This window comes from Mustela nivalis (assembly GCF_964662115.1).
Source record: "Mustela nivalis genome assembly, chromosome: 10".
NCBI classification, from domain to species: domain Eukaryota; kingdom Metazoa; phylum Chordata; class Mammalia; order Carnivora; family Mustelidae; genus Mustela; species Mustela nivalis.
The window spans coordinates 41491505-41518035 of record NC_139029.1 but is presented as its reverse complement, the minus strand read 5'-3'; the positions used below and the strand labels follow the sequence as shown (position 1 = coordinate 41518035).

The window sequence follows — 26531 nt, the reverse complement described above, 5'->3', positions numbered from 1 at the left end:
CAAAAAAATACAGTCTCATTTCTCCTCCTTTTGACTTTTGTACTATTACTGTATTTATTATTTCTACATCTATTAAATCTCTACCATTCATTGCTGTGTTTAAAAGTCTTTTATGTTAGCAAGACCTGTACTATTACTAGTGTTCTTTCTTTCCATATACCCAGGATTCAACCTGGAATCATTTCCCTTCAGCCTATAGAACTTCCTTTAATATTTTTTCTAGCATGTGTTTACTGATAAATACTTTAATCTTTCGTTTGCCTGAAAATGCCTTTATTTTGCTTTCATTTTCAAAGAATATTTTTGCTGGATATAGAATTCTAAATTTTGTGTTAGCACTTGAAAGATGTCATTCCACTGTCTTTTGGCCTCCATTGTTTCTGATGAGAAGACAATTTTTATTCTTGTTCTCCTAGATGTAATGTGTTTTTTGCTTGGATTAATTTTTAATATTTTTTAATATTTTCTTTAATTTTCAGCAGTTGACTAAGATGTGTCTAAGGGGTTTTCTTTGTGGCATTTACCCAACTTAGGGTTCAAGAACTCTTGAATCTTGGGTTTATATCTTTCATAGATTTTAGAAAATTTTCTCCTAATGTATATCTAAATAGTTTAATAGTGTTCCACAGGTATCTGATGCTCTGTTCTGCTACTTTCATTTTTTTCTCTATATTTCTTTTTGGATCATTTCTGTTGACCTATGTTTTAAGTTCAGTGACCCATTCTTATGTTGAGTCCAGTCTAATGCTAAGTCCATGTAATGAACTTTTTAAAAAGATTTTATTTATTTATTTGACAGAGATCACAAGTAGGCAGAGAGGCAGGCAGAGAGAGAGAGAGCAAGCAGGCTCCCTGACAAGCAGAGAGCCTGATGGAAGGCTCAATCCCAGGACCCTGAGGTCATGACCTGGGCTGAAGGCAGGGGCTTTAACCCACTGAGCCACCCAGGTACCCCTAATGAATTCTTTTTTTGAGATACTATACTTTTCAGTTCTGGAGTTTTCATTTTGTTCTTTTTTAGAGTTTCCATTTCTCTGCTAAAATTCCCTTTCTGTTCTCCTATTTTGTCCATCTTTTCACTAAATTATGTAACAGACTCATAGTAGCTGTCTTTGCTAATTCCAGTACTTGGGTCATCTATAGATCTGCCGAAGTGATTTTGTACATTGAATGTTGTGTTTAAAAGAATGATATACACTGGAATATTATGCAGCCATCAAAAAATGAAATCTTGCCATTCACAACGATGTGGATGGAGCTAGATGCTATTATGCTAAGTCAAATAAGTCAATCAGAAAAAAGACAATTGTCGTATGATCTCACTGATACGAGGAGTTTGAGAACCAAGACAGAGGATCAAAGGGGAAGGGAGGGAAAAATGAAACAAGACAAACCAGAGAGGGAGACAAAGGGAGATTAAGAGACTCAATCTCAGGAAACAAATTGAGGGTTACTGGAAGGGAGAAGGGCGGGAGAGGTGGGGTAGCTTGGTGATGGACATTGGGGAGGCTATGTGCTATAGTGAGTGCTGTGAATTGCGTAAGCCTGATGAATCACAGGCCTGTACCCCTGAAACAAATAATACATTCTGTGTTTAAAAAAAAAAAGAAAAAAAGAGTAATAGACACTGAAGTAGGTAATGTCTTTTTCCCAGAGAGAACACAACATTTTCTTTGCCTCACAGCCAGGATAAGGGGCAGATCACTTCAGTCCTCCTAGGGATTGGACTTCAGTTTACCTCTGATTGCAGATATTTGGGAGAGAGATCAGTTCCCTCCATCAGGGCTTTGAGATCTAAGTAACCAAGATCACATAAATCTTTCTTTGCTTTTCAGTTCATATACCCAGTTTCCTGCGAAGCTCCACTTAGGGGATGGTTTCTTTGATCTTATTAGGGGTTGTGATGGGTTGGGGCTGGGTAGTAATTTGACTTTACTTAGTTGCACTTTAACTCTGTGACACAGCAATATGGCTAAGTCTCAAAAACATAATGATGAGTGAAAGAAACCAGATGCAAATGAGTGCAAACTGTATGATTCTATATATATATATTTCTGGCAAAATTAATCTGTTTGGAAAAAGGACTGTGCTGCTTTTGGGAAGGAGAGAGGGAAGTGATTGGAAGGGGGCGGGCAGATGGCTTCTCAAAGGCTGGTAATATTCTCTTTCTTTACCCTGGCTGGTGATTACCTGGGTGTGTTAACCTTGTGAAAAGTTATTGCTCTGTATACTTCTGATTTGTGTTCTCTTCTTTATGTATGTTATAGTTCAGTAATAATTTTTTAAAAAGTGTGCGGGGGTGGAGAAACACAAAAAAACAAAGTTAAAAGGAAAAATCAAGCTACAGAGAAGGAGAAGATATTTGCAACACATATAACAAAGAGTTTGTATCCAGAAGGTTTTATTTTTAAAAATTCCTACAAATCAAAAAGAAATGGACAACATTTTTAGAAAACACCACAGTAGCAAAATGAACAAAGGATGAAGAAAAGCAAATAACAGAGAAAGAGGTCTGAATGGCTCATAATCATATGAAACAGTATTCAACCTCACTAATAATCATAGAAATACAAATTATAACCTTATCGAGATATTATTTCACACCAATGAGATGGGCTAAAGCCAGAACCTCTAATAATACCAAGTTGGTGAAAATACGAGGAAGCAGAAACTCTCAAACACTGTAGATGGTAATGTAAATTGTTAAAATTTCAAGATCAAATTGATCAATTACTGACTTGAAGATATGCTGATTCTAAGTTTCTGCAATTTTACTTCTGTAAAGAAAGATATTTTTTCTTTTTTTTAGCCCTCCTGATGACATTTTTATTAAGCTCTTACAGGATGCCTTGTCTTAAGAAACAGTGAAGTGACACCTAATTAAATATGGTTGTCTTTTTTGCTTTAGCTGCTAGTTTTCTATGATCTGAAATCAATGTTCACCTGCAATAAGTAGACAGCACCACATAAGAAAGGTACTCTTATCATAAGACTTTCTCCCACATATGCTAAGGATATATACACAAAGATATACATTTCAGATTTGTTTATAACAGCAAAAAATTGGGAACACCTTAATATTCATCATTACAGAAATGGAGAAATACCTGACAGCAGTTAAAGTGAATAAAGTAGATTTACGTGTATCAACACGATAAAAACTTGAAAACGGGCACCTGGGTGGCTCAGTGGGTTAAAGCCTCTGTCTTCGGCTCGGGTCATGATCCCGGGGTCCTGGGATCGAGCCCCACATCGGGCTCTGCTTGGCAGGGAGCCCACTTCCTCTCCTCTCTCTCTCTGCCTCTCTGCCTACTTGTGATCTGTGTCTGTCAAATAAGTAAATAAAATCTTAAAAAAAAAAAAAAGCAAAAAACTTGAAAACACAATATTGAATGAAAAAAGCAAGTAGTATAAGGATATAAATACTGAGAAATCATCTTTATTTATTTTTAAAGATTTTATTTATTTATTTGACAGAGATCCACAAGTAGGCAGAGAGGCAGGCAGAGACAGAGAGAGGGGGAAGAGGCTCCCCGCTCAGCAGAGAGCCTGATGCGGGACTCAATTCCAGGAGCCTGGGATCATGACCTGAGCTAAAGGCAGAGGCTTTAACCTACTGAGCAGCCCAGGGTCCCTAAGAAATCATCAAGTTTTTAAAAGGACAGTACATGTCGTTTATGGGTACATATATGATAAAAGTATAATAAAATATAGCAAGGAGAGATACTAATCAACTTCAGAATAGCTATTACCTCTGGACAAGGAAGGAAATAGGCAAAAATGTTAACATTTATTAAATCTAGGGAGTGAGTACATAGTTGCTTAACATATGTGATATTCTCTGTACTTTGTTGATTATTTATTTGAAATAGTTTCATTTTTAAAAATATTAGCCGGAGGCTGGGGTATAAAGGGTATTGGAAGCCTTCTTTTTCCAAACTCTCTCTGTCCATTAATTCTTTATAGATACAGCTTTTACAGTCACTTTGCTTCTATATATTTGTCCGTGCCCTGTCACCACCAGATCAAGGAGGAAGGTGAGTTAGATCTGATAGAGTCTTCTCTTGCCTTCTCTGTCTAATCCACCAAGGTCCTTATCTTTTCAGGATATTTTTATTAAACTCAAAATATTACCATGCAATAGAAATGTCTTTAAATCCATGACCCATGTGACTAATACAGAATTTAAAAATAAACAAAATTTGTCTTCTCTCTTATTTTACATTCTGCTCCAAAAATAATGATGGTAAGATATTTTTAAACATGTGGATAATATTATTTGCTACTGAAATTGATAAATGTATGGGTAAACAGTCATGCAGTATGCCTGGCCAGCTCAGTTGGTTGAGCCTCTGACTCTTGATTCACAGTCCTGGGTTCAAACCCCGAGTTGGGCTCTGTCCTTGGTGTAGCGCCTACTTTAAAAAAGAAAAAATAGTCACAAAAACATGTTTTTATGTTCCAGATTTTTTTAAATTTCAGAAATAGAATGATACAGGGGCATCTGGGTGGCTCACTGGGTTAAAGCCTCTGCCTATGGCTCAGGTCATGGTTTCAGGGTCCTGGGATCAAACCCTACATCCGGCTCTGCTCAGCAGGGAACCTGCTTCCCCCTCTCTCTTTGCCTGCTTGTGATCTCTGTCTGTGAAATAAATAAATAAAGTCTTAAGGAAAAAAAGAAATAGAATGATATAAATAATTTTTAAAAACTTATCCACTAATCATGTTACAGTATCCTTTAACTGTTTCTGTGTCATTATTGAGGACTTTTAATTTCAGAATAATGATGTCAGTTAATCAGTGTTTTTTTTTTTTTAAAGCTTTTATTCATTTATTCAACAGAGAGAGATCACAAGTAGGCAGAGAGAGGGGGAAGCAGGCTCCCCACTGAGTGGAGAGCCGGATGCAGGGCTGGATCCCAGGCACACTGAGATCATCCCAGGCACCCCAAGTACTCAGTATCTTGTTTTGTGGAGTAGAATAGTGGAAATAATCATTATCTTACAGATTAGTCCTGGGGGAGGTTAGAAGTTTACTTTTATAAACAACCATGTTAGAGTCCCTCCCACTTGTTGAATAGCTTGGTTGTTAAGCTGTGTGCTAGGCAACAGGCTTTCTCTTTCCCTTTTCTCAGATGAAGTTCAAAGAATCAAGAATTTGCTTTTGTTATTATTGTTTTATTTGCAGATTAACACCTGAAGATGAGAAAAATTGATTTGTGTTTGAGCTCTGAGGGGACTGAAGTGATTTTAGCTACATCAAGTGATGAAAAACACCCACCTGAAAATATGATTGATGGGTAAGAGTTACTATTTTTTCTTCCTTATAGTCTTGATATTAGCTCAGTGAACCCCTTCAGTACTGGAACTATGCTTTACAACAACTAGAACTTTAAAATATAGTTTAATAAATGTTTGGTGAAGTACATTACTTGATAGTATCTACCTTTGGTACCATTCCTGAAACAAACTCAGTTGTGCATATTTAGGCTTTTGATCCTTTTTTTTTTTTTTAAGATTTTATTTATTTATTTGACACACAGAGAGAGATGATCCCAAGTAGGCAGAGAGGCAGGCAGAGAGAGAGGGAGGAAGCAAGCTCCCTGCTGAGCAGAGAGTCTGATACAGGACCTGATCCCAGTACCCTGAGACCATGGCCCAAACTGAAGGGAGAGGCTTAATCCTCTGAGCCACCCAGGTGCCCGCTTTTGACCCTTTTCTTTATAATTTTTAAACTGACCTTTTATACAAATGCTTTTTAAGAAGTAGTTTAACAAGGCAAAACTTTAAACAACTGTCTCATTTTGGGGAAGAGTACATTATAATATATGGTTGTGATTTTATTCCAAGTTTTTTAGTAAATAGGAATAAAAACATTGTAACTTCTCATTATTGCCTATTTCCTTAGTGGTCTAAGCAATATTGTTGCTGAACTGAAGGCCTGACTTCCTGGTATCTACTTGCATTGTCTGGTTCTCAGCTTGTTGATTTCATTCCAATTTCCTGTCTTTACTGTGCTACAGCTTCTTCAAGGTAGAGATGAATATCATTCTCAGGCTTTTAAATTCCAAGAAAAAGTAGTTAATGGAAAAACTCCTTTTTAAATAGTTGTGACTATTTTATTACTCTCTTGATTTCTCTTTCTTGGTATCTCTACAATGACCAGAGTTTGACTTATAAAATCATATAATTTTAGAGCTGGAAGGACTTAGAAATTTATCTTACCTAAACCTTTCATTTTAGAGTTGTGGTAAGAGAGGTCTAAAGAGGTCAAGTACTATTTTAACTGCTGAAGGCAGAACCAGTTACAACACAGATCTTATGGTATTTTTGTGTTCTGTCGTGAATTCCATGTATCTGGATAAAATTCTAGCAACTTAATCCCTTCCTTTAAGCCTAGTTGTTATCTCCTCTCTGACATCTGTCCCTTTGGCATCATGTAGGATTAGTGTACCTTTTCGTCAGACTCTAAGAGAATTTAGTGTATGCATCTATTACCTTTTTATCCCTTTATTGTATAATTATTTGTTTAATATTTGTGTCCTCTCTTAACTATGAATTCCTAGAAGTTAGAGATATGACTCACTCATCTTCGACTCTAGAATATCTTAGAATAGTGGAGTATCTTATGAATTAGATCATCAAGTATCAGTCAAATTCAATTAATATTGGAAAGTGGCTGAGCATATACACATATACACAAACCATATATTTATGTATTTATATGTATATATGTATTATTTTAATTTGAATAGGGCTTTATAGTTTCACAGATATCATGTGACCCTCACCATAAGCTTGGGAAATAGGAGGCAAAATATTTTTATTTATTTATTTAAAAAAATTTTATTTGAGACTGAGATGTAGACGGAGAAGGAGAAGCAGACTCCCAGATGAGCGGGGAGCCTAACTCGGGGCTTGATCCCAGGACCCTGAGATCATGACTCAAGCCAAAGGCAGATGCCTAACTGACTGAGCCACCCAGGCACTCCCAAAGTATTTTAAAAATGTATTTTCAACCTAATTGTAAAGATGAAGAAAAGGATAATCGGAGATAAAGATGACTTGTTTAAAATTACATAGATAACCAAGTGGTGGAATCAATATTAACCTCATGTCTTCTAAGTCCCAGTTTGGGGTTCTTTGTACTATACTATGATAACTCAGACTTTAGATTTGAATCCAAAACTTAACATCAATTTTTTTGGCCGGTACCTCTTAATCCTTGGTTTGTTACTTCCTGGAATTCAGGTAATAGCTGTTTATCCCATTCTGCCTCAAGAGTAGAAAAATTAATGTGGAAACTGTGTGATCATATGCAGATATAATAAGATTTACCTTAAGTTGTTTTCAGAAATAGAGATCTTTCTGGGGCAACTGGGTGGCTCAGTCAGTTAAGTGTCTGACTCTGGCTCAGGTTATGATCTCAGGATCCTGGAATTGAGCCCCGTTTTGGGCCTCATGCTCAGCAGGCAGTTTGCTTGTCCCTCTGTCCCTCCCCCTACTATCTGCGTCTCCCAAATAAATAAGTTTTATTTGTCTCTCTCCCAAATAAATAAAATCTCTTTTAAAATTTTTTAAAAAAGAAATAGAAATATTTCCAAAGACCAGTCCATATTAATGAATGATTAAGGACATAACCCTTAGTACAGAAAACCATATAGGATAAAAGTGGTTACTGACCTGATAACAGAACATATCAGAGACTTTTAATGTCTATGCATTTCGAACAAGTACAATTAGACTTTATGTAGTAGGTATTAAAAATTAATCTTTATTCATAAGTTGGTTTGTCTAAATGGAAGTAACCATAGAATTATTTGGAGAAAATAGTACCATAAAACTGCCCCCATTAGATAGTTCTCAATTTCCACAGAAGTAAGAGTTAAAGTGATTATATTTCTAATGGTCTTTGACTGTACTTTTGCCCTTCGGTATTTAATATGTTAATGAAAAAGGAGAAAGGAAGTTCTACACTAGGAAAAAAAGAGTTAAGAGAAAAAATAGTAAGAGAGAATTAGTCATTTCAGTGTAATGTGTAATACTAGATTTACAGTTAAAATTCCTGGTTAAGTGAACTATATATGTTACCTTGGACTAAAAGGATATGTTGCTCTTTGAATCTCACTTTTCTGATCTGAGAAGTGGGGATAACACCACCTTCCCTGACTACCTCAAAGTTGTGGGAAAAAGTCACATGAGATAATAATGTTAAACAGTTGTTAGCTGTAAAGCCTTATATTTATTTATTTATTTTAAAGACAGATTTATTTATTTGTTTGTTTGTTTGTTTGACAGACAGAGATCACAAGTAGGCAGAAGAGGCAGGCGGGGTGGGGGAAGCAGGTTCCCCGCTGAGCAGAGAGCCCAATGCGGGGCTCTATCCTAGGACCTGGAAATCATGACCTGAGCCGAAGGCAGAGGCTTTTACCCCCTGAGCCACCCAGGCACCCCAAGTAAAGCTTTATATTTAAATGAAAACTACTGAGGCGCCTGGGTGGCACAATGGGTTAAATATTGGATACTTGATTTTGGCCCAGGTTGTGATCTCAGGGTCATGAGATCAAGCCTTGTGTTGGACTCCATGCTCAGTGTGGAGTCTGGTTGAAACTCTCCTTCTCCCTGTGCCCCTTTCCCCACCCCAGTACTCTCACACATGCGTGCTCTCTTTAAAATTAATTAATTAGGGGCGCCTGGATGGCTCAGTGGGTTAAAGCCTCTGCCTTCGGCTCAGGTCATGATTCCAGGGTCCTGGGATCGAGCCCGGCGTCAGGCTCTCTGCTCAGCAGGGAGCCTGCTTCCCCCACCACTCTCTGCCTGCCTCTCTGCCTGCTTGTGATCTCTGTCTGTTAAATAAATAAAGTCTTTTTAAAAATAATTAATTAATTAACCTTTAAAAGAAAACTACTATTTTTATGGCTTCATTATACCTAACTATGAGAATTCAGTTATATGCCAATAAAATTTTATTAATTAATTATTTTTTTAATTTCAGTATAATTAACATACAGTGTTATATTAGTTTCAGGTGTAAAATGTAATGATTCAGCAATTCTCTGTATTACTCAGTGCTCATCACAAGTATACTCTTAATCCTCTTCACCTATTTTACCCATCTCCCTACCCACCTCCCCTCTGGCAGCTACCAGTTTGTTCTCTATATATGAGTCTGGTTTGTATTTTTTTTAATAGTTGTTTTGTTTCTTAAATTTCACATATGAGTGAAATCGTATGGTATTTGTCTTTCTCTGACTTATTTCACTTAGTATTATACTCCCTAGCTCCGCGCAAGATTTCATTCTTTTTGATGGCTGAGTATTATTCCACTACACATACACCGCATCTTCTTCTTCTTTTTTTTTTTTTAAGATTTTATTTATTTATTTGACAGAGAGAAATCACAAGTAGACAGAGAGTCAGGCAGAGAGAGAGAGAGAGAGGGAAGCAGGCTCCCTGCTGAGCAGAGAGCCCGATGCACCGCATCTTCTTTATCCATTCATTTGTGGATGGATACTTTGGTTGCTTCAATATCTTGGCTATTGTAAATAATGCTGCAATAAACATGGGGTGCATGTATCTTTTTGAATTTGTGTTTTCATTTTCTTTGGATAAATACCCAGTGATGGAATTACTAGATCATATGGTGATTCTGTTTTTAGGCTTCTGAGCAACCTCTGTACTGTTTTCCCCAGTGGCTGTGCCAGTTTGCATTTCCACCAAGAGTGCATGAGTATTCCATTTTCTCCACATCCTTACCAACACCTCTTGTTTCTTGTGTTGTTGATTTTAGCCATCCTGACAGGTGTGAGGTAATTTCTCATTGTGGTTTTGATTTGCACTTCCCTGATGATTACTGATGTTGATCCTGTATCTGTTAGGCACTTCTGTATGTCTTTTTGGAGAAATGTCTATTCATGTCTTCTGCCCATTTTCAATTGGATTATTTGTGGTTTTTTGCTGTTGAGTTGTGTAAGTTCTTTGTATATTTTGGATATTAACCTCTGTTTTATTTTATTTTTTTTAAAGATTATTTATTTATTTGTTTAACAGAGATTGAGAGAGAGAGCTCACAAATAGCCCGAGCAGCAGACAGAGAGAGAGGGGAAAGCAGGCTCCCTGCCAAGCAGAGAGCCCGATCTCGATCCCAGGACCCTGAGATCATGACCTGACCCAAAGGCAGAGGCTTAACCCATTGGGCCACCCAGGCACCACTAGATATTAACTTCTTATTAGTTATATCATTTGCAGATATCTTCTCCCATTCTCTGGGTTGTCTTTTTTATTTTCTTGATGATTTCCTTCACTGTGTAAAAGCTTTTTACTTTGGTATAGTCGCAATAGTTTAATTTTGCTTTTGTTTTCTTTTCCAGTGGGGATATATCTAGAAAAATGTTTCTACCACAGATGTTAAGACATTACTGCCTGTGTTTTCTTCTAGGAATTTTATGGTTTCAGGTCTCACATTCAGGTCTTTAGCCATTTTGAGTTTGTTTTTGGTGTGGTGTAATCAAGTGTTCCAGTTTCATTCTTTTGCATTTAGCTGACCAATTTCCCAACACCATTTGTTGAAGAGATTCTCTTTTTCCCATTGCATATTCTTCCCTTTTTGGTCATAGATTAATTGATTAGTGTCATATATGTCACTTTTTAAAAAGATTTTATTTATTTATTTTGAGAGAAAGAGTGTGTGACCAGGAAGAGGAGCAGAAGGAGAGAGAGAATCTCAAGCAGACTCCATGCTGAGCACAGAGGTAGATGTAGGGCTTGATCTCACCACTGTGAGCCCAAGAGTCAGATGCTTAACCGACTGAGCCACCCAGGCCACTCCTGCCCCTATGTCGTATTTGAGACCAGTACATCTCTACATACCATTTGATGTTGTTACATTGGTCATGTTCATTAAAATCACCTGAGAGACAGAGGGCAATTAAAAGTCATTTGAATAAGTAAAACTTAAAACCATATACATATAAATGAAAAATGAATTGTGAAATAAATAAGCATAGTATAAAAAATCCAAAATTGTGAGTTGGACCTGTATTGTTTTGTTTTGTTTTTGGTAACAGCTTTATTGACAGATAATTCACATAGTGTGCAATTCATCCATTAAAATGTACAATTTATTGGCTTCCAACATATTTAGAGTTATGTAGTCCCCTCCACAATCAATTTTAGGGCATTTCATTACCTCCCAAAAAAAGCTTACAACCCATTGCAGTCACCTTATATTCCCCATCGCCACCCGCCCTAGGCACTCTTTAATCTACTTTATATCTCTATAGATTTGCCTGTTCAGAGACTTCATATAAATGGAATCATATATATGGTCTTTTATAAATACCTTCTTTCACTTACATGTTTTTAGGGTTCACCCGTTTTATAGCACGTATCAGTGCTTCATTCCTTTTTACTGCCAAATAATATTCCATTTTATGGATATAGCATATTTTATTTATTCATTCATTAGCTGATGGATATTCAGGTTGTTTCTACTTTTTGTTTGAATGTTCTCCAATCTTATTAAAAAATGCCAACTTGTAAATCCAAGAATTTCAGCAGACCCCAACCAGGATACACACAAAGAGACCATACTGTAATCTCCTGAAAAGTAAAGAAAAAAATTTTAAATAACTATGAAAAAAAATACATTAACTACAGGGGAACAGTAGTACCAGTGGCAGCTGACTTTGTTTCACAAGCAGTGGAATACAGGTGACAATGGAATAATACCTTAAATGTTGAAAAAAGAAACAACAAAAAACCCTGTCAACTCAGAATTCTGTATCTAGCTAATATATCTTTCAAAAATGAGGGTGAAATAGAAACATTTTATTCCCCACAAGTAGACCTGTATCACAGGAAATGTTGAAGTTCGTTAATGATACTAGGTGGAAATTCAAACTTACCAAGAAATTAAGTACATTGGAAGTGGTAAATGTAAAAACAACTATTCTTTTTCTTTTAATTAAAAAAAAAAGTCAACTGACCAGGGCGCCTGGGTGGCTCAGTGGGTTAAGCCTCTACCTTTGGCTCAGGTCATGATCTCGGGGTCCTGAGATTGGGCCCTGCATCAGGCTTTCTGTTCAGTGGGGAGCTTACTTACCCCAACCCCCGCCCCACCTGCCTCTGCCTACTTATGATCTCTATCAAACAAATAAATAAAAATCTTAAAAAAATAAAAAAATCAACTGACCACTTAATGGGAAAAAACACATTGTACTCTGGGATTTACTACATATATATGTAATAAATTCTATATATGTAAATATAAAATTTATTTAAAAATTGGCACAAAAGTGGAACTCAGTGTAAAATGGCTATCATAGGTTCTTATGACCTTGAAAATAACCACACACGTGCGCGCACACACACACACACACACACAGAAAATTAAATGGAATTTTAGGTTTTTTAAAAAATTCAGTCAAAAGTAGATAGGAAAGGAGAAATAGAACAAGAAAAAAATAGATGGGAAGGACAAATGGAACATGAATAGCAAGATGGTAGACTTAAACCCAGCCATATCCATAATTACATTAAATGCCAATAGGCTAAACACTTCAATTAAATGATAGAAATTGACAGAATTTGTCAGACTGGGTAAAAATATAACACACAGGTATATGCTATCTGGAAGAGATGTACTTTAAATGTAAAGTCACAAATAGGTTGAAAATAAAAGGATGAAAAAGATGTATCCTATTAACACTAAACATAAGAAAGTGGCTTGGCTATATTCCTACCAGACAAAGTAGAATGTAGAGTAAGAAGAATTACCAGTGATAAAGGGGACATTTTTAATGTTTTAAGAATTCTTTCATCAGGAAGAGATAATAATCCTAAATTTATACTGATCTAATAATATTCAAAATACATAAAAACTGACAGATGAAAGAAACAAACAAATCCACAATCATAGTTGGAGATTTTAACACCTTTCTTTTAGTAGTGATAAAGCAGCCAGACAAAGATTCTGAAGATAGCACATAGTAAAGACATGGTAAAGATAGGATGATCTGCACATGTCAGTCACCTTGACTGAGTTGACATTTATACAACACTATAATCAACAGTGGCACATGGAAGAAGTCTATCTACATTAAACATTCACTAAAATGTGCTGGTCCATAAAGCCAGTCAATTTTAAAAGATGAAAACCTTAGGGAATATGTATTGAAAAAGAAATGGTACCTGTGAGATGATGGATGTGTTAATTAACTTTTTTATGGCCATGATTTCACAACATATATGTAAACAAATCATAATATTGTATACCTTAAACATACACAATGTTGTGTATTGATTAAATTGCACTAAAGCTGGAGAAAAAATAATTTGTTCTCTGACCACTATGTAATTAAATTACAAGTAAATATTAAAAAGACCTTTGGGAAAACATCCCTGAAACTTAGAAATTAAGCATGGCACTTCTAAAGAACCCATTGGTCAAAGAAGAAATCACAAGGTATGTTAGAAAATATTTCTGGGGTGCCTGGGTGGCTCAGTGTGTTAAAGCCTCTGCCTTTGGCTCAGGTCATGATCCCAGGGTCCTGGGATCAAGCCCCGAGTCGGACTCTCTGCTCAGCAGGGAGCCTGCTTCCCTTCCTCTCTGTCTGTCAAATAAATAAATAAATAAATAAATACCTTTGAAAAAAGAAAATATTTCTGGGGTGCCTGGGTGGCTCAGTGGGTTAAAGCCTCTGCCTTCGGCTCAGGTTGTGATCCCAGGGTCCTGGGATCGAGCCCTGTGTCTGGCTCTCTGCTCTGTGGGGAGCCTGCTTCCTCCTCTCTCTGTCTGCCTGCGATCTCTCTCTGTCAAATAAATAAATAAAATCTTTAAAAATATATATATTTGTAACCAAATGATAACAAAACACAACATATCCACATTTGTGGATGCAGCTAAAGTGATGCTTCCAGGGAAATTTTTTATAGCATAAATATTTTATCTTAAAAAGAATTTTTAGGGGCGCCTTGGTGGCTCAGTCGATTAAGCATCTGCCTTCAGCTCAGGTCATGATCCTGGGGTCCTGGGATCGAGCCCCACATCAGGCTCCTTGCTCAGCAGGGAACCTGCTTCTCCCTCTGCCCTTTCCCCACTTACTCCCTCTCTCTCTCTTTCTCTCTCTTGCTCAAATAAATAAAATCTTTAAAAAGAAAAAAAAAGAATTTTTAAAAACCATTAATTAAATTTCCACAGTAGGAAGCTAGATAAGGAAGAGCAAATTATACCCAAAGAAAGTGAATAATAAAGGTAAGAACAGAAATCAATAAAATAGAAAATAGACTATTAGAAAAAATTAACAAAGCTAAAACTGATTATCTGAAAGAAATATTGAAAGTTATAAATCTCTAGGAAAACTGACCAAGAAAGAATAGAGGAAATACAAATCACCAGTACCAGCAATGAAAAAAGCAGTATCGCTACAGTTTCTAAAAGACTAATACGTCACTATCAAAGATAAATTTAGGATATCAAATCATTATGTTATATACCTGAAACTAACTGGTATATGTCAATTATACCTTAATTTTAAAATTTTTTCAAGAAAAGAACAAATTTAGGCTAATAAATTGATAATCTAAGTGGACAGATTCCTTAAAAAACTCAACCTATAAAAATGACAAAAGATGAAATAGAAAATTTGAATAGCCATGCATCTATTGTATAAATTAAATTCTATCAAATATTTAGAGGAAAAAATAATATAAATCTTTCACAAACAGAGCAGGAAACATTTCTCAAATTGTTTTTCATGAAAACAACATGACCCTGAGGACAAACCTGACGAAGACATTATGAGGAAAGAAAAAGGAAGGAAAGGAAAGAAAGAAAAAGAATGGACAAGAGAAAGGAAAATTAAAGACCAGTATCCTTTATGAATATAAACACAATTTTTTTCTAATTTTTAAATTTTTTTAAGTTTTTTTTTTTAAGATTTTATTGATTTATTTGACAGAGATCACAAGTAGGCAGAGAGGCAGGTAGAGGGGGTGGGGAAGCAGGCTCCCCGCTGAGCAGAGAGCCCAATGTGGGGCTCGATCCCAGGACCCTGAGATCATGACCCAAGCTGAAGGCAGAGGCTTTAACCCACTGAGCCACCCAGGCGCCCATAAACACAAAAATTCTTATAAATTGAATCTAGCAAGTGGAATTAATCCTGGGAATGCCGAGGTTGGTATATTTACCACATTATCACAGGAATGCAAGGTTGAGTGTAATTCACCGCATTGTCAGAACAAGGGAGAGCAATCATGATCATACCAAAAGATGAGGAAGCATTTGACAAAATTCAGCATTCATTCATGATAATAATTCTTAGCAAATAAAGAAGAGAAGGGAACTTCCTCAGTCTGATAAAGACATCTACTAAACATGTTACCTTAGTAGTGAAATAATAAATGCTTTCCCCCTGAGACTGGAAACGGAAGAAGAATGTTTGTTCTCACTGTTCTTATTCAGCATTGTTTTAGAGGTTCTAGCCCATGCAGTAAGGCCAAAAAAAGACATAAAAGGCATAAGGATTAGAAAGAGTAAAATTAGGAGCGCTTGTGTGGCTCAGTGGGTTAAGCTTCTGCCTTCGGCTCAGGTCATGATCCCAGGGTCCTGGGATCGAGCCCCGCATTGGACTCTCTGCTCAGCGGGGAGCCTACTTCCCCCTCTTTCTCTGCCTGCCTCTCTGCCTACTTGTGAGATATCTCTCTCTCTGTCAAATAAATAAATGAAATCTTAAAAAAAAAAATTAAAAAAAAAAAAAAGAGTAAACCTGGGAGGGCCTGGGTGGCTCAGTAGGTTAAGCCTCCGCCTTCAGCTCAGGTCATGATCCAGGGTCCTGGAATCAAGCCCCACACTGGGCTCTCTGCTCAGTGGGGAGCCTGCTTCTCCCTCTGCCTGCCACGTCCCCTGCTTATGCTTGCACACTGTCTGTCAAATAAATACATTTTTTTAAAAAAGAAAGATTGTCTTTGCTTATAGGTTGTATTAGTGTTTTATAGGAATCTACAAAAAAACAAAGAATCTATAAAAGCCTACTAGAGCTAATAAGTACATTTAGCAAGGTCAATATGCAAGAATCAGTTATATTACTATATAATAGCAGGAAACAGTTAGAAATTGAAATTTAAAAAATTCAATTTCCAATACCAGTCAAAACATAAAGAGAGTTAAGAATAAACTTAACAAGATATGCAAGACCTTTATAGGAAAACCATAAAATGCTGCTGAGGAAAATTAAATAACTAAGTAGATGAAAAGATATACTACATTCATGATCGAAAAACTCAGTATTTTTAAGGTACCAATTTCTCCCTAAAATAACCTGTTGATTCAGTACAGTGTCAATCAAAATCTCAATTTTACAAGTAAAATACATCTTTTATACAAGTATAAAATACAAGTTGATTCTGAAATGTATGTGGAAATGCAAAGGCCCAGTCTACTCAAAGTAATTTGAGAAAGAAGAAAGTTTGAGGGCTTACATTATCTGATTTCAAGACTTAATAACTTACAGTTATCAAAATGTGTGGTGTTTTTGTAAATATAGATATGCATACCAATGGAACAGAATAGAAAGCCCAGAAATAGACCCACATATCAAGGTCAATTAGTTTTCAACAGAAGCCTAAGGATATAGAAGCAGATCAATGGAGTAAAATGAAGGGGACAGATCTACCCATCCATTAATTTTAGGCAAAGACACCAAGGCAGCTCAGTAAGAAAAGGAAACTCTTTTAATAAATGGTGTTGGAATACTTAAATAAACATACTGATAAAAATGAACCTCCACCCCTACCTCATACCAAACGCAAAAGTTAATTCAGGATGGATCATAGATCTCCACTCAGAGCCAAAATTACTAAGCTTCAAGGAGAAAACCTCAGAAAGTTCCTTTGTAGCTGTGAGGTAGGCAAAGATTTCTTCGACATAAAAATCACTAAACATAAAAGAAACAGGTAATAAAACTGGACTTCACCAAAAAGAAAACTTCTACTCATTGAAAGATATAAGTAAGAAAATGGAAAGACAAGAAAATATTCACAGTACATATATCTCATAAAGGACAAGAATACATAGTGAAGTACAGTTGACCCTTGAGCAACATGGGTTTGAACTGCATGGGATTTTTTTTTCAATAAATACATGTACAGAGGAGTAAATATAACTTCTCTTCTTTCAGATTTTAACATTTTTTTTACTCCAGCTTACTTTATTGTAAGAAGACAGTATATAATACATATGTAAGATATGTATCAATTATGTTGTCAGTAAAACTTCTGATATATATTTATAAATATATATATATATATATATATTCATATATGTATATGAAAAAGTGCTTAACATCATTTGTTATCAGGGAAATCCAAATGAACGTCATTGTAGGACACCATTTTATATCTACTAGAGTAGCTAAAAAAAAAAAAGGGCTGACAAAGGCAAGTATTGGAAGGGTATGGAGCAACTAGAACTCTCTTACATTGCTGGTAGGAATATAAAATATAGTACAATCACTTTGGAAATCTGGCAGCTTCTTGTAAAGCTATACATACTTCTGCCCTATGACCCAGCAATTCTATTCCTAATAATTGCCCAAGAGAAATGAAAATATGTCCCCAAAATACTTGTACAAGAATGTTTATAACAACCTATTCATAATACTAAAAAGCTGGAAGCAATCCAAATATCCAACAAAATAATCAGACAGAAGAATGAATAACCAAATTGTGGCATAGTCTGTGTTCACAGAAATCAGAGCAATAGTTACCTAAGGGAAGTAAGAAATGTCTGGAAGGAAAGAAAAGGAAAGTTTCTGGAGCAATGGAAATGTTACGTATCTTGGTATTTGTTGCCCTGGCGTAATGGTTATGTGAGTATATACATTTGTCAAAACTCATTGAGTTGTATACTTAAATTTCACTGCAGGTAAAATTTTACCTACATTAAAAGGAAAGAAGCAGCTTGTATAGTTAAAATAGAAATGGTTATTTCTGTGGACAGTACTATATATATTACATGTATTTTAATTATATATATGACATGAAATTGAATGCATTTTTTTTCAACACGCATCTGACTGCATCTGCTATGGGTCAGCCAATGTGATAGTTGCTGGGATATAAAGATAATGAAGAGAAAGTGGTTGGACTCAGAGAACTCAGCATCTAGCAGGAGCCATAAAAGCACAAGAGAGAAGTACCAATGCAAAAATGGATTCTGAGTGCAAAGGAGGCGTGAGGAAATGATTCTGACTTGTTGGGGCCTCAGAGATGGGACCAAAGAGCAAATATACTCGTAAGGGAAGAAAGGCCTTTGGGTCAAAAGAACCTCATGAACTAAATAAGGCACAGAAATATGACCCTGTATGATGTGTTTGCAGAATCTTAATTGGCCCGATGTGACTACAGTAACGGGAGAGCATACCATGACGGGAGACAGTGTACTTTAATAATGTGACCAGATCGTACAGGGTTGTAAAATGCCATCCTTCACGGGCAGATTTATAGGCACTAAGGGGCCACTGAAGGCTTTTAGACAAGAGAGTGACATCAGTTCTGTTTCTGTGTTTTTAAAAAATGTATCTGGTAATAGTAAAGAAGAATTATTAAAGTTAGGGAGCGATTAGAGGCAGAAGGAAGAGGTAGGGATCTTAAGAGTTGAGGGTCGTTTATTGAAAATACTTACCCACTAGAATTTTGTGATTGAACATTTTTATTTGGCTCTTCTTTTTTCTTTCCCTTTAAAATTAACAATAGGAATCCAGAAACATTTTGGACGACAACAGGAATGTTTCCCCAAGAGTTCATTATTTGTTTTCACAAACATGTAAGGATTGAAAGACTTGTAATCCAAAGTTACTTTGGTAAGCAAATAATACATTAATATTCATCATCTTTTCATTTTCCCATAGGCAGAGGGCACATATGTAAACTTTGGCAAAACACTAACTTTTCTTTGCAGCATGGAATCCAGTTTTATGGCTGGGTTGGGAGAATGGGGAGTATGGGTTAACTGCCTTGAGCACAGTTAGCTTCTCTAAAATTGCAAATTTGAAATCCTTCCAAAGTGCATAATAATTTCCATGCAATTTACTATGTGAAAATCTTTGGCAAAAAACCCTATTATGAACTTAAGAAGCCAGCTTGCCAGAACACTCGGTTCTTCAACATCTTTATTCCAGGTTCATTTGGCTTGGGGTTCTCTGTCAAATTCTTTCTGAAAATCTGATAACCTTGATTATTTGCATTGGATACTTTTTATTCTTCTTTTAATAATGGCATTTTCTGAGGCATTTAGGAGAGGACTCTCCCTTTGGAACATCATTCTGATCCTGTCTTGTGTTTACTTAAGGATAAAATATTTCAGACAAAATCATGGCAGGAGACAATACATCCCAGATGGTTCAAATGAAAAGACTTTATTGACGGGATTACTTACAAAATTATGGTCTGGGTAAGGGAACCTAGGATGGTGAGAACGCCCTGAAACTGGCCACAACAATAAGCCATTACCATCCCTAGGATAAGGGACAGAAATTGTGTTACCAGAGCCCAATGAGAGCTGGAGCCTGGGTCTAATGGCCTGCCCGGCAGTGGCTGTAAGCATGAAGGGACCCAACCACTGTCTCAGGGCATGGAAGCCGGAAGGGAGTGGGCAAAAAACAACCTGATCTCACTTTGCCACTGCCCTCCAGTTTCCTCCCAGTGCCTCCCATTGGCCAAACCCAACCAGAAACCAGCGGTGCAATCCACAATCGTCCTCCCCCAGGCCACAGAACAGAGAAGAGAAGAGAAGAATGTTTCTAGCAGGATCTGGGTTAGGGATAATGGAGAAAAAACAATGCAGAAGGAAGATGCCTGGATTCTGGTTAAGTGTCTCTCTAGTCATTAATTGTAGAGGCTCTAGAGTCAGACACACCAAAGTTTGAATTCTCTTTCTGACCCTTACTAGCTCTGTTATCATTGAACACTTTGCCTGACTTCTCTAAGGTGCCTGATTTCTGTAAGCCTGTTTCCTCATCAGTAAAGTGTATTAGTAATACTTTCTCTTAGAAGATTATAGTCAAGAGGGAATGAGTAAATATGCCTGACTCACAGTAGTTTCTCCATAAAGGTTTATGACCAAGATGACTAACAGTATTATTATTATGATTACTGTTACTATTACTATTACCAGTACACAAAAACTCTGGATGATAACCAAGTTCAGAAAGACTCTACTAACTTTGTACTAGGTGCTTTGCAAACATTTGTAAGACTACAGTGACACAAGATTGCATTTTACCATAGGGCCCTACAGAAAAACAGAGTGTGTGAATGATTTTCAGACCAGGTATTTTTTTTTTTAAGAATTTATTTATTTATTCGACAGAGAGAGATCACAAGTAGGCAGAGAGGCAGGCAGAGAGAGGGGGGGGGGGAAGCAGGCTCCCTGCTGAGCAGAGAGCCGGATGTGGGGCTCAATCCCAGGACCCTGAGATCATAACCTGGGCCGAGGGCAGACGCTTAACTGACTGAGCCACCCAGGTGCCCCCAGACCAGGTATTTCTGATCCCAGTATTTTGTGTAATCCCACCAGTGCTTGACACTTTCAGAGAAAAAAAAGAAATGTAGGGATAGCGACATAAATCAGGTAGGTAATTAACACTTTATTTATTTTGTTTACTCCCAATGTCAGTGAGGACCTTGAGGATTGAAAAGACCACATCTAAAGAGCCAGTTGATTTTGAGCCATGGATTGAAAGAGGTATGTGCTTTTTCACCAGCACTGTTCTGGGTGTGAGGGAGGGGAGAATTGTCCTTTGATTCTATATTTCCAATTATGCTTTGGTGAAAAAAGGTGACTCTTGTGACTTATGTAGAGCCTAGAAACACCCAAGTTTGAATAGAAGACTGCTGCTTCACTTCTGGTTATGTAACTGTTAGCATGTTAATACTCAATTTTTCTGAGTTTCAGAATCCTTATCTGAAAAATGGGGACAGTAACCCACCATTTAAGGTTTTTTTGAACATAGTATCAGCTACCAAACTATACATGGTAGACAATAAGTATTAGTTTCTTGTCTTCCTTCCTTCCTAATGGTACTATTTAAATATCATCATCAGAATTGCCTCTGGTTAAACACAACATGTTGCCTTCGTGTGTCTGTTTCCTTTCCTTCCCCAAATACCATGAGAATAATGGAAAAGGAATAAAAGGAGGCATAAACCTACAAGGACAAAGATGAAAAACAGTGAAAAAAACAGGAGACCAACGAGGATGTGAGGAGTTAATCCATATTATGGAAGAGAGGACGCAGATGGAAGAGAAGGAACTAACGTCGCCGAATGGAGTAGTAGCTAAGTGCCTTCCAAGGAGAGTAGCAATGTAAAGCAAGCCAGTTTGCCCAACAAAACCCCAGGATGGTCTAGTATTTGAAGGCAGAAGGTACCAGGGAAGGTGCAAGTGAGACGTGAACTGGAAAACAAGGGTAATTAGTTGAACATCTATATACAGAGTTTTTGACCCTATGTAAGTTCTCCTGTTCCACAAAGCTGGATGATTCCTCTTTCCTCCCGCAAACCACCTGCAAAGGATAATGAGGAACACTGTGTGTTGAGGCTCAGAACTCAGCGAGGCCAGACATAGTAGAGAAAGTAAGGGAGCTGTGCAGTTGAAAGCAGGGGATTTAAGCCTGCAAATTGAATGGTGAGAACTCACTCCTCTGTGCTCTAATGTTTATGACAGCAATCAAGAATATAGCCCCACTCAGGAGACTAAACATTTTTGGAGAAACCGAGTGGCTCCAGAAAAAAGATTTATGGATACAGACAAAGGCTAGCTCATTCCTGGTCGCTCTGTTGAAGCCCTAGTCAGTGAGCCTGGTTCATGCACACGTTTCAAATGATATATTTATAAGTAACAAAAGATAGCCAAAGTTCACCGGACATTTGATGAAGGCCTCAAACCTTGAATATAATCAAGCCTTTAGCTCTAATTCCAGTATATTGGAAATAGAGGATAGAGGATTAAATGTAATGAAACTAGGAGGAGGTAAGATGACAAAATGTGGGACATTCTACAGAAAAACTGACCTGATCTCTTCAATAAGTCAGTGACATGGGAAAAAAATGTGTGTGTGGGAGAGAAAGCAATTCAAAAGTCTCCTTCTTACAGGAGACTTGATTCTGATTTGAATAAACCAACTATAAAAAGACATTTTGGGGACAGTTGGGAAATTTGAATGTGGACTGGGTATTATATGATATTAAAGCATTTTAAATGTTGGTATGATAATAGTATTTTACTATTGTAAGAAAATATCCTTATTATTGAGAGATGGATAATCAAATATTTGGAGGTGAAATGTCATGTTGTCTTAGATTTCTTTAAAATACTTTAGCAAGGACATCTGGGTGGGTCTGTCTGTTAACCATCTGCCTTCAGCTCAAATTATGATCCCAGGGTCCTGGGATCGAGCCCCACGTTGGCTCCTTACTTAGTAGGGAGTTTGCTTCTCCCTCTCCCTCCACTCCTCCTCCCTGCTCATTCTCTCCCTCTTAAATAAATAAATAAAATCTTAAAAAGAATACTTTAGCCAAAAAATATGCCATAAGTCAAGTATAGTGAAATGTTAGTAATTACAAAATCAAGATGACAAGTATATACAAGAATTACATCGGTCTTTGATGTAAGTGAGATTTTCCAATTTTTCTCTCCCCCCCCCTTTTTTTTAAGATTTTATTTATTTATCTGAGAGTGACAGAGAGAGCATGAGAGGGGAGAGGGTCAGAGGGAGAAGCAGGCTCCCCACAGAGCAGGGAGCCCGATGTGGAACTCTATCCTGGGACTCCAGAATCACGACCTGAGCTGAAGGCACTTGCTTAACCAACTGAGCCACCCAGGCACCCCCAATTTTTCATAATTAAACTAAGCAATGAAAGAAGAGGTTATAATTAAATTCTGGTAGAGGAGGAGTTGCATAAGAAAGAAAATGGGGTCATAATTTGATACTTATTTCAGTAGTAAATAACATTACATAAACAATAATGTAACTGTGAAGTATTGATTTCAAAACTCAGAGGATGGCAGGAGGGAAAAGTTGCAGGAGGAGGAAGAGGATATCGATTTCAGAGACCTAATTTTCTCCTGCCATAATATAAAGTCAGTAAAACACTAATAAATTGAGAAAAGGAATATAAACATGTTACAATTCCAGGGAAAAAACGCTGAAGGAGTTGGAAACATTTGCCTCTCAGGAGCAGGACCGGAGGGGAAAGAAAGGGTCAGGCAGGGAATTACTACCATTCGTTACCGCAGAGAGAGGTTAGGAAACCGGAAGTCATGCACCATCTTACTTCCCAGAGACTATCCCTTTTGTGATATGTGCCTTAAAAATTATGTGCACTAACTATTCTGATACAAATAAAATTAATTTCTAAATAATGTCTGTGTTTATTATTATATCAATCAAATATTTCATGTTTCCAAAAGAATGTTTGATATGACTCATGACCAACTAAGTTAATCTGTTTTAAAGTTATATTAAGTAAATGTTTTCTAAAGTTGGGTACCAAGAAAGATCAATTCACAGGCAGCATAATTCAACGTCACAGTAAAAGTTCAGCATGAGAAACCGAGCTGTGGTCATTACCCATGGGAGTGGTAATAAGATGGCTCTTTTCAGGCCTGTGATAACTGTTTGTGGCTTGATCCTTAAAAGGGATTTTCATATTTTGTCAGTTCCTTATATTCCTTTACTCTGATTTACATTTCCTTTTGTTTATAATCACTACAGATGTTTTAGAGCTCACAGTTTATCTTTCACTCCTTTTACATCAAATATTCCTATTTTGATATTGAATTTTAACCCCCAACCCCTGGTAAATCTGATCTAACTGTAGTTTACCAGACATCATGTTTTGCTGAGCCTAAATTTCAGTAGCTGTCCTCATGTATTTTGAATCCTAACTCATTCCTGTTAAATTTCTGGTTTAGATCTAGTCCACACAGAGGGGCAGCTTCAAAATGAAGAAATTATGGTAAGTCCATATACTTTGTAGAGATAAACATTATCTTTAGTCAGTGCAATGTGTTTATGTTTTAAATCTATCTCCTCAGTCATAAAGTTAATAATTTGTGTGTATTATTGTGATGTATTATAGGTTCTGTACATAATAACCCATGGAGAAGGTCATTCTCAATGATACTATAGTTTAAATAAAGCATGCATCAACTAGGCCTTTATCTGTCATAGACTAACAGCAAGGGTAAAACAATTCACTTACTTGTTTTTATTTTGTTCGTTTTTTTAGAAGTGTTTACTTGCTGTGCTTTCATTCATTTGATTCTGTAGGCCTTTTAGAATAGGAATCAAAAAAGGTTGAGATGCCAAAATCGGATGTTAATTTGAGCATGAAAGGACAAGAGAGATTCACATAAGGGGAACTGGAGCATAGGATCAGCAACAAATAAGCCAAAGAGAGATGAGGTGGAAAGAGAACCAGCATTTTTCGACAACATTCCATTGGGCTTTGCTTGTCAAGTGGAATGAATGCCCGTTGATGAGGAAGCTGCTGCCTCATCAGGGGTTCCTCTGTTCCTGCTCGTTAATCAGGCCCTGGTTTTAGACAAACACAAAAAAGTGAAACAACTAAATGTGTGGGCTTTTTTTTTTTTTTTTAGGTGGTAGTGTTTGTTTAAGGTTTCTCTAAATGAGGCTTAAAGAGGAACTTTGTCCATTAAGTTTCCTTCTTCACAACTTAACCAGGCGCTGCTATGAAATCTGTGCTTCAGAAGATTCTGTAGGAAGTTTTTGAATGCTATTAATTATCTTCTCCGCCATCCAAATGTGCCCAGTGACTGGAGAGGCCAGTGGGGCCAGAAAATGATTAATTAGACTGAATTTTATCTGCCTGTTTTTCTCCATGTTTATTAATGGGTTATGATTAGTAAGCCTCTGCTAAGTATTTTGTTTTAGGACTCACTGTGAATCAACAACATTATAGGACAACATTATAGGACATTTGGAAAACAGTAAGGGGGAGTGGGCAGCTGGAAATCACCCGTGATTTTATTACCCTGCCACAAGAGCTTTTATTACACGTATTTTCTTCTTGTCAGTATGCATCACATAGTTTAATAGTAAAAACTGAAGAGTTTTGTATCTTTTTATTTTTTTTTATTTAATTTTATTTTTTTTTAAAGATTTTATTTATTTATTTGACAGAGAGAAATTACAAGTACACTGAGAGGCAGGCAGAGAGAGAGAGAGGGAAGCAGGCTCCCTGCTGAGCAGACAGCCCGATGCGGGACTCGATCCCAGGACCCTGAGATCATGACCCGAGCCGAAGGCAGCGGCTTAACCCACTGAGCCACCCAGGCGCCCCATGTATCTTTTTAAACAATATTATAAGTTCATAATTATAATTTTAAAATTAAATATGTGAAAATAGACAAATGTTCACTAATTTCCCTTTTCCTGCCTCTGTCATTAGAAGTAATACTCCAGGGGACATCTTACGCATGTTCTCACTACCATGATCCTCACCTTTTAAACTATTCTCTATGATTAAATTTCAAGGAATAAAATTACTGGGTCCATCAGGGTAGACATATTTATAGCTGCTTATATATATTGCCAAATTGTTTTCCAGAGAAATTATACAAATGTAAAAGTATAATAATGTTTCAGGGTAGTATAGTTAGAGGAATCATCAAACAAAGGAAGTCTCCTAACATAAAAAATACTCTCTAGAAAGACACTTTTAAAAAATTAATCAGAAATGTAAAGTTGCAATTTTTGTTCCACCAGTTATTTTTCATCAAACCAATGCTGGTATTTGCCGGGTGATACATCAGACCAGCGGTACTGCTATATGGAGGTGTCTTCTTTTCTGATTATTATATCTTATATATTATATATTTAGGATATCATTTTTGCATCACACTCTTTCTTCTGCTAACTGCTGTTTAACAAGTTAACTAGAGTTGCTAAATGCTTCCATATTGATTTTTCCTTTGCAGACACGAGATGGCCACGCCACTTACTTGAGATTCATGATTATATCAGCCTTTGATCATTTTGCATCTGTGCATAGTGTTTCTGCAGAGGGACTAGCAGTCTCAAATCTTTCTTAGTAATTATAACCAAATATTCTTGCATGATTTTTTTAACAGTATATTTATTTAAACATGAAGTTGTCGTTGATATGCTTTTATTAAAGGGATTTGTATCAATCTGTTTCAGTGTTTTTTTCTCTTAAACATTTTCTGTGAAGGAATTTGGTTCATTAGTGAGGAATCATGGCCACCAACCATATGGGCTGTAAGAAAGCTGTCATACAACCTAATAAAGGAAATGACATATATATGAAAACTTAACTGATAAATGCATTGTGTCCTCCCAGCATCTCACAGGGTGCCCTTCAGATGTCAGTGCATTAATTTTTTTTAGGTTCAGTGCATTAACTTTTTAATTTATTGATTGATTAATGAAGAGGGCTAAGTGAGCAACATAGACAGTAAATGTATGTGTTCAGAAAAGAGAAAGGATT

General features: G+C 36.7%; 1 protein-coding gene across 9 annotated transcripts in view; it reads left to right on the top strand.

The window, feature by feature from the left end:
* IFT25 (intraflagellar transport 25) overlaps window positions 1–26214 on the top strand; it is a 33679-nt gene extending 7465 nt beyond the window's left edge. For 5 of the 9 annotated variants that reach the window (XM_082688524.1, XM_082688525.1, XM_082688526.1 and 2 more), the window contains 6 exons: window positions 3967–4037; window positions 5188–5299; window positions 18753–18859; window positions 20674–20742; window positions 23974–24017; window positions 26002–26214. In XM_082688524.1, coding sequence (XP_082544650.1) covers window positions 5202–5299; window positions 18753–18859; window positions 20674–20742; window positions 23974–24017; window positions 26002–26115 — 432 coding nt within the window. In that variant the 5' untranslated portion in view covers window positions 3967–4037; window positions 5188–5201 and the 3' untranslated portion in view covers window positions 26116–26214. The remainder of the gene's footprint in view (window positions 1–3966; window positions 4038–5187; window positions 5300–18752; window positions 18860–20673; window positions 20743–23973; window positions 24018–26001) is intronic. The other 4 variants (XM_082688529.1, XM_082688522.1, XM_082688528.1 and 1 more) reach the window with 1 other exon arrangement.
* Window positions 26215–26531: the final 317 nt, after the last annotated feature.